Here is a 13,770-nt window from a genome sequence, read left to right as displayed (position 1 = left end):
ATAAATAGTAAGTATCTTCAGGTACCCTGTGACCTCTTTAGCAAGGAGTGACCAGATGTCACACTGACATTCTAATGTGCACTGGGCTGTCAAAGGCACATCCCCAGGAAATACTCAGGCAGAGGAGCTTGAACCAGAGGCAGAAACAACCTTTGAGCACAGCTGAGCCTCACCCCCAGCCATGCTCCCATTCTCCGCTCTAGCTTATTCCTTCCCACTGGTCTCTCCTGCTCTCCTGGATGGGGGTAAAGCCTAGGGCCTTGCCAGGGGTGGGGTGGGAGTGATTAGCGTGGAGTGGAGTGGAGTGGAGTAGGACTGGGTTTGTTAGATGCACCCCACCCCTGGACTTCTTGCAGCACTGCTCTGAGACCTGAAAGCCTCAGCATTAAGTTCACTCTCAGAACTTTTGGGTCATGCAGACACCCAGGCTCCACCCTAGACTAGGGGATCAGAACCCCAGTTGCCCAGCAGAGAAAAGCTCTACTAGGGATTTGGATAGTGACAAGGGGGGACCTCTGGTCAGAGCGTTACCAAGCTTTAGCACAGGGTTTAGCTCAGACACTGCCTCTCCACTCATCTCCTAAACCTCAAGTCCAACGAACACCCTTCCATGGTCTCACAACAACCCTCCCCAAAATGTGTGTTTCTTTCTCAACATTTGCCACATGAAACTGAAATCATTTACTCAGTGACTGGTCTTCCTCATCAGACTTTGAGCTCCTCAAGGGCAAGAACCACACCTTTCCATCTTTGTTCCTTCCACCCTGGCCCAAGTCCACACGGCAGTTGGCACACGGGAGTACTCATAAATATTTGCTAAACAAGCTCAATCCACTATTCATCTCATTTAATCCCTGTAACAAGTCTGAGAAGTGGAAATAAATCTTCACAGATTTCAGACTTATTTCAGACTTCAGATTATTTCAGACTTCACAGATGAAGATGTGAGGACCAGAAATCTAAAGATCTTGCCCCAAATCACAGAGAGGGGATTAGAGCCCAGGATCTTTACTCCAAGAATGGTTTGCTTCCATTGCACTGTGGCAGCCTGGTAAACAGCACCTTCCCTTGGAATGACGGTTAGTGAATCTGAAGAGGCCAAGTTTCTGAGTCAGTCGTACTACTTTGATATGCGAGTGATAATATCTTTTATTGTTACCTGGGTACAACACATTGTCACCTGCAAATGAAAATAGTTCACTGCCAACAGAAGTGAATTAGGAAGCTGTCCCAACAAAACGTTAGGTTCCAGAAGACTGTTTGTAAGTATCATTTGTTAAGTCCAAAGTGACAATTGACCAGCGACTACACAGCTATATAAAGTATCAAACAAGAATTACAAGTATTAATAGAGTTGGTTTTGTCTTCTCTTGTTTCTTGGCAACCAATCAAAAAATGTAGCCAAAGAGGTTTGTCTTTTGGCTGTCTTTTTTTCATAAATAAATTTATAAGTTATTGCTTCTAAAGGCCTTCATACACAAACACCTAGACGAACAAGCACATAAGAGCAACACTAAAATGGCACCTGAAAAGCTGTAAGTGAAGACACTTCTCTTCTGAACACAGGCTCATGTGGAGCCATACACAGCACTGGTGTTGGGTGCCAGGTCATCAGCAACCATCTGATAACATTGCTGGGAGGGCTCAATACTTCTGAAAGGACTTTGTTCTCTTTAGCCTCTGTTAGATCTCTGTAAACCACAGAGCATGATCTCCATCCTTAGCTTGGGGTAGCAGTGGGGAGAATGTGCTTTATTTGATGTATTCTGGAGCTAAGTATATGGTTGCCTGAATTCCTAGAAAATCTGGAATGAGTAGACTATTTTCAAGGCAAGTGTCCACGTTATAAGAATTTCTTGGGTGGTAGACCATGCCATGGCAGTAAATTGATGCACAAACCCCTCTTTCATCTCAGCTCTGCCCCCTATTGTCAAGAAGCTTTTCCTAAACTCCTGCCCAGCCCCAGAGTCCATAATAGAAAGCACATCAGAATCAGAGTGGGAGAGATATGGGTTCAAGTCCCAGTTTCTCCATCCCCTAGTTGTAAGGACCTTCCTTATCCTTGATTTTCTCTAATCTATAAATGGGAACCGCATTTTTATAAATGGATGGGAGAATGCATGTTACTTACAACACTTTGTACACTATAAGACGTTGCATAAAATGTTCCAGTGGACAATAAATGACCCAGACCCCAGACAGCTGGGGACCACTAAGAGACACCTGTACTTACAGTTCCAAAATCAGGATGTAGGATGTGGGGGACTCATAAGTGTCATGGAGAGTGATGTACTGGGGGTGCTGCAGGTGCTGAAGTAGGGCAGCCTCGTGGGCGGCCTGCTCTTTTTTCTTCATTTTTTTGCTAACAAATTTCACAGCGACATCCTTGCGGGTAGCTTTGTGAATGCATTTCTTTACAATGGAGAAACGGCCTCTGGAAAGCGAAAGGGAAGAAAGCGTTTTGCCAAGCTTCATTGATCAATTAGGTATTATTTTATTCAAGGGTGTGTAAATTTTTATCTGAAGTGGTTAGACAGTAGCATCTTATTAGGAATCCTACCTTTTCTATATTTTAATATTTTTTAAAGTTTATTTACTTATTTTGAGAGAGAGAGAGCACAAGCAGGGGAGGGACAGAGGGAGAGGGAGTGAGAGAATCCCAAGCAGGCTCCTCACTGTCAGTGTGGAGGCCTATGCGGGGCTCGATCTCACAACACTGGGGTCATGACCTGAGCTGAAATCAAGAGTTGGACGTTCTATCGACTGAGCCACCCAGATGTCCCACAGGTTCAATTTTCCAAGCAGAGTATATTTATATAAAATACAACAATAGTAATGTTAAAGAAGGAGGAATTCTAGTCTGTGATAATTTCAAAAACATTTTTAAAGAGTCATTTTTGGGGTGGATGGCTGGCTCAGTCAGTTAAGCGTCCAACTTTGGCTCAGGTCATGGTCTCACGGTTCACGGGAGTGTGTGTGCTCTCTCTCACTCTCTCACTAATAAATGAATAAAAGCATTAAAAAAATAAAGAGTCAATTTTTAAATTTAATTTTATTTTTATTATCTTGGTGTTATGGAAACTTTCTAATGCACACACAAGTAGAAAGAATAGTATAACAGATCTGTGCACCCAGAAGCCAGCTTCATTAATTGTCAACATTTTGCCAACCTCATTTCATCTATTCCTTTCCCACTCTTGCCTTTTTTTCTGTAGTATTTTAAGCAAAATCCAGATATCATGTTATTTAATTCAGTAATTCTTGAGTTTGCATCTCTGATTGACAAGAATACTTAAAAATGTACAACCACCAGGGCCCTGGGGCGCTCAGTAGGTTGAGCTTCTGGCTTCAGCTCAGGTCATGATCTCACAATTCCTGGGTTTGAGCCCCACATCGGGCTCACTGTGTCAGCACAGAGACTGCTTCAGATACTCTGTTCTCCTCTCTCTGTCCCTCCTCCGCTTGTGCTCTCTCAAAAATAAATAAACATAAAAAAATGTATAACCACCATGCCATTTTCACATCTAACAAAATTTGCCACATCTAAAATAGAATGGTTTCCAGACTCAGCAGTAGCCCAATAGGATGTAGTAAGAACGGGAAGAAGAGGGAACTTACCAACAACTGGTCAGAGAAAGGGAGAGTCAAAGAGGTGACAAGACAGTGCCATCCTAGGCCTGCCCCTGAGGCACCCTAACCCACGAGTAGAGAAGTCAATGGTCCAAAGAGCAGTCCATTCCTCTAGAGGAAATGTATGTATCCGACACCACCATGAAGATTGTCCAACTGACTCCTTGACCTGACTCTGTGCTCACCAAGTGATTTTCTGACAATAAGTGTTTTTCCACCATAGATTTTCACAAAAGAAATAATGTGCTAATAAATAAAGCACATATTAGGTAAATATTAATTGAATGCCTATTAAATAGCAGACATTATTCTTCTTGCATAGTAAGCAAATATTTGGTCAAACTGGCAGCTCTATTCTACATCATAAATTAATAAATTGCCATTCTAAAAAAAAATTGCCATTTTTGTATTTTTTAAAGTAGTCTCTATGCCTAACATGAGGCTTGAAGTCATGATCCCCAGATCAAGAGTTGCATAATATATCAACTGAGCCAGCCAAGTGCGTGCCCCTCCATTCTGGTTTTTAACAGCATTCTTTTGTTTGATTATTAGAGGTCACTCCTTCCAGAGGACTTCAGATGCATGAGAACAATTGAATATTGGGGAGAACTCTCCTGAACTAAGTGGTCATGTTGAGGTACTGCTGTACCTTAAATTTTTAAATTAATTTATTTTGAGTGGGGAGGGGCACAGAGAGAGAGGGAGAGAGAGGATCCCAAAGAGTCTGATGGGACGGGGTGGGGGTGGGGGCAATCCCATGAACCATTAGATCATGAACTGAGCTGAGATCAAGAATTGGACACTTAAAAAAAAAGTTTATTTATTTATTTTGAGGTGGGGAGGGGCAGACAGGGAGAGGAGAGAGAGAATCCCAAGCAGGCGCAGAGCCCAACATGGGGCTCGCACAAACCATGAGATCATGACCTAAGCCGAAATCAAGAATTAGATACTTAACCGACTGAGCCACCCAGGTGCTGCCCCCGCTACACCTTAATTTAAAAAAAAAAAAACAAAAAACATGTGTGTTTATCTGAGTTATGCATCCCCATGATTTAAAAAGTCAATTAGCTTTAACAAGTTTTCTTATTAAAACTAATAGTATCCCATTCTCCTACCCCCACCCCCATTTTCCCTTACACTAGAGGCAGTTTAATATAGCAGTTAGTTATATTTAGCTGATTATTCAGGTAGTCTATGTTTGTGTGGCTACTTCTTAGTGTTTCAGTCTTCATTGTAATCTGCTGATACCTACCATGGGGAGTGAGATATTAGTCTCTCTCCCTCCCTGTCCCCAGCACGTGACCACTTTTCCCATCCCCTGTCCTCTCAACAGAATATTAAAAATTTTTTTTTAATGTTTATTTATTTTTGAGAGAGAGAGAGACACACACACACAGTGTGAGTAGGGGAGGAGCAGAGAGAGAGGGAGGGAGACACAGACTCTGAAGCAGGTTCCAGGCTCCTAGCTGTCAGCACTGAGCCTGACATGGGGCTTGAACGTGCTAACCATCAGATCATGACCTGAGCCAAAGCCAGATGCTCAACCAACTGAGCCACCCAGGCGCCCCCAACAGAATGACACCTTAATCAATATTCAGTGTTTCCATTCTTGCGACTAGATCAGGGCTATTCACAGATGAAGCTCCAGTAAACTATGACTATTTTCCTTGTGATAGAATTCAATCATCATTTCTGACAAAGTGTGTCCCTTATGAGCACCACTCAAAGATTAGTCTGGGACTAAGAAGTCACCGCAGTGTGACTGAGCGGTGTTTTTTATCACAGTTCCATTCTCAGAGCCTTGCTCTGCTTCTGTGGATATGTTCTATCCGTGCACAGCTTGAACGTGGCCTGGGATTTGTGTTGTTCCATGCACAGAATTAGGGGATCTCCTTTAGCTATCTCTTCACTGAGATTTCCCACTCATTCTTTGGCTCCCAAGGGCCCATTTTTGTGGATGGGATTCCCTCAGAGTTTTAGCCTCTGGCTTGGAGTAACATAGTGAAAGAAGGGAGGGAGGGAAAAGCATTTTCCTGCTCTCTTCAGCTCAAAGGGACCTCTTTTCCTGTCTTTTGGCCAGAAAGATGGGTTTCTTTTGGAGTTGCACCCTGTGCATGCTGCCCAGTTCCCTGCTTTGACCCACGCTTGGGCTAAAGCCCAACAAACAAACCAGAGAACTCTCTGCTACAATCCTTGACTTTCTTCAAGTTTTAACTTGGTTCCCCATTCTCCATGTTATTGACTTACAGAATCCTGAGGTAGTTGCTATTTTGGATTTTGTCCAGGGCTTCTGGTCGTCATCAGTGGGATAGGCTACCCTGGGCTTACTCTGTCCTGGCCGGCACTGGGGGTTGGCTCATTCTAAAAGTTGGGGACTAAACAGCTGTTTGCAAGCTCTGATCAGGGGTGTGGTGTCTGTCAACTCGACCTTCACAGTAGGGTGATCTGAGTGGACTGTTTGGGAAAGCTCCGAAGACAGTATCTTTAAGACTTTCCTCTTGGGCTGGTCAGATTTCCCAGAGAAAGATCCTCCTCCTCCCTGCCTAGTGGTGAAGCCCCGGTTATCCACTTCTGGAGCCCACTGGCTAAGAGAGCTGGGGTCCTGAGTTATCCAAGCAAGGATTTGGTCTCATAACTGGTCCACTTGCAGTCAGGTTCTGCTGCTCCCAGCTGTGCCGGTGTCCCTGAGAACAAAGACACTTTCTTTTACCTTGTCTAGAGAATGAGCCTCCGGCATCTTCCTGGATGGGGAAGGACAATTTGGAGATCTGGAGCCGCAGCCTCTCACACAGAGTTTCAGCCAACCCTCCAGTTTCAGTATCCTCTTTACACCGATTTGCAGAAGTACTTGTGCTGCCAGTACCCGAGCCTTTGGGGGAATTCTGCTGCAAAAGTTGCACTGCCTCTCACTTGACCCCACGACTGACTCGGATTGAGTGCTAGGTCATTTGTCACTCTGTCACTTGTTTTCTCCCTCTAACCTGTTATTATTGTTGTCTCTTCGTCCAGTGTCTTCATCCTCATGTGCCTGATTCGAAAAAGTCCTTTAGTGCAGATTCGGTGAAGTCTCGGGAGGGAGGGAAAACTGATGGCTCTGTTCAACTTGCCTTCCTTACCTGGAGACCTGGCCCTGCTACCTTGTTGGATCCTGTGCAGGTAACCAGTCAGCATTCCCAGGGATAAATCTCTGACTTCTTTATATTATAGAGGTGCCCATCTAGTTTATTTCCAGCTAACCGTGCTATGCTCAAGTGCTCTTTCCTTCAGATGGACTTTAGCAGAGAAGATATTTCTTTCTGCACCATGGTTTTTATAATATCTTATTACCAGAGAACTAGTTTTTAAATGTTTATTCATTTTTGAGAGACAGAGAGAGAGAGAGACAGAATGTGAGTGGGGGAGGGGCAGAGAGAGAGTGGGGGACACGGAATCCCAAGCAGGCTCCAGGCTCTGAGCTGTCAGCACAGAGCTCGATGCGGGGCTCGAACTCACGAACCATGAGATCATGACCTGAGCTGAAGTCGAATGCTTAATCGACTGAGACACCCAGGCACCCCACCAGAGAATTATTTTTAACAAGATAGTCATAGAAGCCTAGAATTCTAGGTTTAGGTGTGATGGAGAAAGTTGACTCACTTCTATGGCCCACAAATACCTTTCATGTGTTTCATGTAAGTATCTACATGTTTCATTTCCTTTCTGTTAACATACAGCATTTTTAAAGGATCTCCTGAAACCATGAGGACTATACTTGGAAGAGAGGCAAAACTTCAGATTGTTGGAGATGAGATTTTTTTTTCATAAAACACTGATTGCTTTGAACAAATCAGAAACTTGATCTCCCCTTCAGGAAATATGAAAGCATCCATCTCTTCCAGGTAAAACATGCCTTAGCCCGTGGCTATCAACAGTAAATGCATCTCTCGGGAAGGAATTCACTGGTACATCCAGGTGATGCCACCAGTTTCACTTAGAACCAGGTGGGGAGGGGCACTTGGGTGGCTCAGTCTGTTAAGTGTCTGACTTCAGCTCAGGTCATGATCTCACCGTTCATGAGTTTGAGCCCTGCATCAGGTTCTCTACTGTCAGTGCAGAGCCTGCTTCAGATCCTCTGTCTCCCTTTCTCTCTGCCTCTCCCCTGCTTGTGAGCACTCATTCTCTCTCTCTCTCAACAAACAAACAAACAAAAATTAAAAAAAAAAAAAAGAACCAGGTGGGGATTCACTACTGGAGTCATGCCTAGCTTCACAAACTTATATAATGCGGCAAACTAGATTTCAATTGCTAGAGCTTATTTTCGACAAAAATTTCTACAATGAGAAACCACATATGCTAGTAAAACAAACACAGGCTTAAGAATTGGGTAGCCCAGGGCTGGAATCCTGGCTCTCTACTTCCTAGTTGTAGGACCTTGAAAAAGTTACTTACCTCCCGAAGCCTGAGTTCCTTTCCTGGAAATCTACTCAAACACTACACCTCACGTGTTATAAGGATTAGATTTAATACCTTTTGTATAATACCTGCATAGTATTTGGAACACTGCAGAAACTCAATAAGCACCATCATTATCACCTTGGAAATTTCCATTGGCCCTTCCCTGCCCCTCTGGCCGTACAAAGAAGAGAGAAAGCTGAGCTAAAGTTGTTGTTGTTTTTTGTTTGCTTGTTTGTGTGTTTTTTAGAGAAAGAGAGGGAATTTCAAGCAGGCTCCACGCTCAGCACAGAACTTGATGTGGGGCTCAATCCCACCACACTGGCATCATGACCTGAGCCCCTTATCAAGAGTCAGACGCTCAACCGACTGAGCCACCCAGGCGCCCAGAGATAAAGTTGGTTTTTGACGAAAAGCGCTGTAATGAAAGGCAGTGAATTACATTTAAATCCTGTCTAAGAAATGGGAATAATAAGCATTTTGGCTCTCTCCACAACCTCTGTCGCAACCACCTCACTTAGGAAATTTTATGCTTCATTGAGAGACGTCAATCAGAGATGGAGAAGATGCTAATGGCCCATTGTTTGTGGGTGCTCTTTTATTTACACATTCAGGGAGTGGGAGACTTGCCAGTGCTACCTACCCTCTCACCTAGACCACGTGCAAACTGATGCACATCTAGAGACGAGCCCCCTTTTCGTTTCGGCCCATCAACTATTTTGTGGGCCAGGTGATAAAGTTTTTTCATTATTTTGTTAAAAGTTATATTTTTATCTTTTTTACTTTTGGGGGCATACTTTTCTAACCAAAAGAAAGAGACAGAAACAGAGCGAGAGAGAGAGACGGAGACAGAGAGAAAGAGACAGAGACAGAGGTGTGTGTGTGTGTGTGCGCGCGTGTGTGCATGTAGGGGGCACTGGATTGAAAACATCCATGAAACAATGCACTTGTGCTTGAAACATGGACAAGAATGGAAACCTGTACCAAAAATTAGTGATTATACCTTCTTCCCAGGAACACATGGAACTTTTAACAAAAACTGACCATGTACTGCTTATAAATGAAGTCCCAACAAAAATCAGCATCGGTGTCATATAAATCAAGTTCTTCAACCACAGTGTAATTAAGTTAGAAATCAGTGACAAGTAGATAGTTTGTAAAACTCTCATACAGCTGAAAAATTGACTTTTTAAAGGATATTTATTTATTTATTTATTTTTGAGAGAGAGAGAGAGAGAGAGAGAGAGAGAGCGCATGAGCAGGAGAGGAGCAGAGAGAGAGGGAGACACAGAATCTGAAGCAGGCCCCAGGCTCTGAGCTGTCAGCACAGAGCATGACGTGGGGCTCGAACTCATGGACCTCGAGATCACGACCTAAGCTGAAGTCGGAAGCTTAACCGATGGAGCCCCTACAGTTGAAAAACTTAAAATATTTCTATTATGATTAGGTCAAAGAAAATAATCATGGTTGAACTGAATGATAATGAAACTGCCACATACCAGAACTCAGGGGAGGTAGTTAAAATTGCACCTTAAAGAAAAGGCTGAGCTTTAAATTCTTATATTAGAACAGAAGAAAGGCTGATAGTTGATGAGCGAGGCCTCCAATGTAAAAAGTTAAAAAAAGGGCAATAAAAGTACACATAAATATTCTAGCGTTTTCTTACTATAGAGAGAGTACACGGAGGAAAAGAAACAAACGGTAAAAGCAAGTCATTATTCGGATGTGATGTTGTTAAGTGCTCATGAAGGAATAGAAAATGGGGTCGTTACCTTCCAATTTCATTCAGCTCAGTATAAGCTGAATCAAAATTATCCTTCCAAGAAATGGTGGCACCATCAGCAGCAGCATCTTTGGAAGAGAGAGAATCCATTTATGACACTGAGGAAGTCATGTAAGAATAAAGAAAAGGTTGACAGAAAAGCTCCCGCCTTGCCCCAAAGCAATTCTCATGGCCAAATACGGAGTCTAGCTCAGTGGGAAAAGGCCAGGATTCTCTGAAATGTTATTTTTAAAAATATCATCCCAGGGGAAACTGACATGACAGAGGCAGACTCCCCCTCCCTGTGCCATCTACATAAACAAAAGAAAACTTGGGACAATCAGAGACACAACCTCTGGATATTTTAAAAATAGAAATTTGGTAGAAAAAATTAAAAGAGACAGAGAGAGAAACACATGGAAGGCCTAGAAAAGCCAGTGAGAATCAGGGCTGAGGGTGAAGGCAGCAGAGGAGAAGGGAAGAGTTACAAGGCCCAGAGGAGGAAAGGAGAGGAATGTGCTGGAAATACCCTAACTACTGCTCTCTCTCACCCTGCTGTCCTCAGACATTAACGAGCCTATCTGGTATACTGAATGCTGAATGATTTAGCTTAACCCAAAATACGTGCCTGAGCAGAATGTGGCAGTATTACCTTAAGAGGTGTTCATTCTCTGGCAATAATTTAAACGCACACATGCACACATGCACATACACGCATGCACGCATGCACACCAGTATGTATTTGTGTTGTCCCTGGGGAACAAGGCTCACAAGAAGTGAAACGTGACAGAATTTAGTTAGTAGCTCCACAGGAGAGGACCACCCCCGCAGTGTGGGTCTTCTGACCACAGCTGGGCTGAGGTTCAGGTGCCTTACCTACATTGAATTCTGACACAATAGAGACCCAGGGCCCAGGTTTCCCAGTGAGTCATGGGTCTTAGGGAGCAGGGTGACTGGGAGGGAGCTTAGCCCCTGAGGACGCACTGGGGAACACTTCCAGACTCAGCTGGGGGCTGGGCTATAGCCAAGGGCCCTAGAGGGTTTCTGAAGCCCCCTGGGTACTCTGGGATTCTCTGACTCTGGAGAGACACGGGTTTCTTGCCTTCTCAGTGTGGTGGCCTCCTCCTCCACCCCAACACACTCCCCACCCCTTTGCACCACGGAATACCTCACCACTTGGAGATTTCTTTGGGCTAGCAAGTGTCCTCTTTCAAATGTTCTTGGGACCAAAGCGGCTTGGTGAGACAGTGAATGGGGGGCCAAAACGAGAACCACATTTGTGAAATACTCATGTGTAGCTATGGATACATCTTCATCATCCAACACATCCACATAAAAATGTGTCCATTTTGAAGTAAGACATTGTGGGAAGGCTAGGGGTGGGGAAACTATCGAATAGTCATTCTGATTCCAATCCTTCAACCAGGTTGCTTTCCTCTCCCCAGTTTAAATTGGTGAGTGGGGCTGTGTCTGATGCTGGGAGGCACACTTAGGCCTGACAGGGGTTCCCAGGGAGAGGAGGGTTGGTGTTCCCATCCAGGAAAAGGGGCAGCATCCATATGACTCATGACTCCTTCTCACCCCTCTCTGTTCCTGGAGACACATGCGGGTGTCCAGGGACCCTGGCAGGCCCAGGGCAGACACTGGTGGCAGACCACACTTTTGCTCCAAAATGGTTGAAATCACACTTTTCATCAGGTTTCTGAAATGTTACTTGACTGAAGACACTGGACAATCCAGGTTACCTCCCGCAGGGTGGCTGGCACCAGTGAGTGTGTGACAGCTGGCCAGGTGCCTTGCCTCCACCAGGGCTGCTGGGCATGGCTGGGACTCACCGTACTCTGGGAGTCGCACAAACTCTGAGGGCTCGCTGGGAAGGCTGATCCCCCAGGGGTTACTGGCGCTGACTCTGAACTGATAAGGACTCCCAGGGCTGAGGTCTTCGATGACGAGGTAAGTGTCCAAGGTCGAAGCTACAGACTGCTGCCAGGCCTGGGAACCTAGCACACAATTTCCAAGGAGAGGGAAAGAAGAAAACGCCAGAGGGACATTGTTTCAAAGACCTTCAGCAAACAAAGAAAGGAAAGCTGACACATTCTGTTCCATTCAAGGGGTTACAATGTGGGCTCTGAAAGCCTGTGGGCCAACGGTGGCAGGTTAGGGCTCAGTTTCCTAAATGACTGCGTATATCATGGGGGGGTGTGGAAGCAGCTGGCCTAGGGGTTCTGGTCATTTCCAAATGTGTATGTGCGAGAAGGAAAAGATGTAGATCATACAGAATTGACAGAAGGACGTGTGGCAAATTCTTAATAAGGCATAAAAATATAAATAACAAAATGAGAGAAAATACACATTTGGAAATGGAAACAAAATAGAAGTGAACATGCCTTGAGCACGCCATACATGTAAAATACCGCAGAAGGCGTCTTCCCAGGATTCTCTCATTTAACTTTCGCACTTAAATCTCCAGAAACCGGTGAGGTTGGGAACACAGATCTCACTTTATACGTGAAGAAATAGAGGCTCAGAAAGAGGAAGTGATTTTCTCAAGAGAACTGTGTTAATAAGATGAACTATGAACCCAACAGCGCGGAACTAAGTGCAAGCTTTTGTGAGACATGTCTCCCAGCTCAGCACGAACACCTCTCTGCTGAGTGGGGAGACCCAAGAGTGAACAGCTTCAGAAAGATGCAGAAATGAACAGCTCTGTAACTGCACAGGGCCTGTTTGGTAGAAGAAAGAAGAGTTAAAAAACTACGAGTAATGGTGAGTAACACAAATGATTTAGGCTCTGGCCACAGCAAGCAGTTGTTTGAAATTCAGTTCTGTAATTCATTATGTGGTTCAGAGATGTGTTAACAACTAGAGCTACCTGGAAGCTTCTTATTTAACTAATTCTTCTTGATAATAGGTGACAGGTTTAGGTGTTTCTAACTGCTGAACTAATGCATGTGTCCTTAGCACGTAAATGTAACAAAATTAAAAAATGAACAGTTTTTAAAAAATCATTATACATATGTGTATATATATATATAAAATTTAAATATCACACAAAATATATGATATATATATAACATATGCTATATATATATACATATGCTATATATATATATATATATATACACACACACATATACATATGCTATATATATATAAAATCTCTAAATTTTATCTGGGGATGGGGGTAAAGCTCTGCTCATGCTACCCTAGTTATTACTCTGGGAGAAAGGTCACAAATTAGCAAACTTGATACCTGGGTTTAATGCCAGGCCTGTCTCTTACTAACTCCTGCCTCCGTGTTCCTCAACTTTCTTCAGGCCTTAGCCTCCTCATGTGTAAAACGGGCCTGACTGCTCCTGTCTGGGTGATTAGGCTTGTAGAGGACAAAAGTGCACGCGAAGGCACTTTGAAACTTGCCAAGAGTCATCAGCCCTTGGGCGAAGTTGGAGAGCAGGAGGCGGCTGTGGCCTGGAGCTGAGGTCCTTGTGCTGAGTTGGAAGACACAAGAAGGGACAGCTAATGAAAGGCATGAAGGCAAGTAGTTCATGACTCTGAAGGATCTCCTTTCGAGGAAGAGAAGGAAGAAACAGAAGGGCAGGGGAGCGAGCGTACCTTCCTCCCGGTACTCCACGGTGTAACCAGAAATAGTGCAGTTCCCAGTGCTGGAGGGAGGCAGCCAGCGGAGAATCACAGAAGTGCAGCTTCTCTCCTGGGCAATGGGGCGGTTAGGGGCTGCTGGAACACCTTTGGGGACAGAAATTACGGTCAAGTGCTATTTCTGCAGAACTTGGCACTTTACACTAAGGTTGAAAGTTACCCAGGAAACATTACCTTCCCCGTGTCTCAAATTTTTCCAAGGTCTTTTCTACCAAGTGGCACACCTCTCTTCAGGCCCTGGGGAAGCCTGGGAGATACACTTTGGGGTTAGAACTTCTTCCTTGGGCTAA

General features: G+C 44.3%; 1 protein-coding gene across 7 annotated transcripts in view; it reads right to left on the bottom strand.

The window, feature by feature from the left end:
• The window catches only part of KALRN (kalirin RhoGEF kinase), a 598,446-nt gene that overhangs the window by 3,301 nt on the left and 581,375 nt on the right, over positions 1–13,770 (bottom strand). For all 7 annotated transcript variants that reach the window (XM_042954425.1, XM_042954412.1, XM_042954414.1 and 4 more), the window contains 4 exons: positions 13,436–13,567; positions 11,659–11,823; positions 9,834–9,912; positions 2,234–2,434 (listed from right to left, as the gene is read on the bottom strand). In XM_042954425.1, coding sequence (XP_042810359.1) covers positions 2,234–2,434; positions 9,834–9,912; positions 11,659–11,823; positions 13,436–13,567 — 577 coding nt within the window. The remainder of the gene's footprint in view (positions 1–2,233; positions 2,435–9,833; positions 9,913–11,658; positions 11,824–13,435; positions 13,568–13,770) is intronic.

The sequence above is a fragment of the Panthera leo genome, chromosome C2 (assembly GCF_018350215.1).
Source record: "Panthera leo isolate Ple1 chromosome C2, P.leo_Ple1_pat1.1, whole genome shotgun sequence".
Taxonomy (NCBI): Eukaryota; Metazoa; Chordata; class Mammalia; order Carnivora; family Felidae; genus Panthera; species Panthera leo.
The sequence above is the reverse complement of the archived record's forward strand: the minus strand, read 5'-3'. Positions and strand labels throughout refer to the sequence as shown.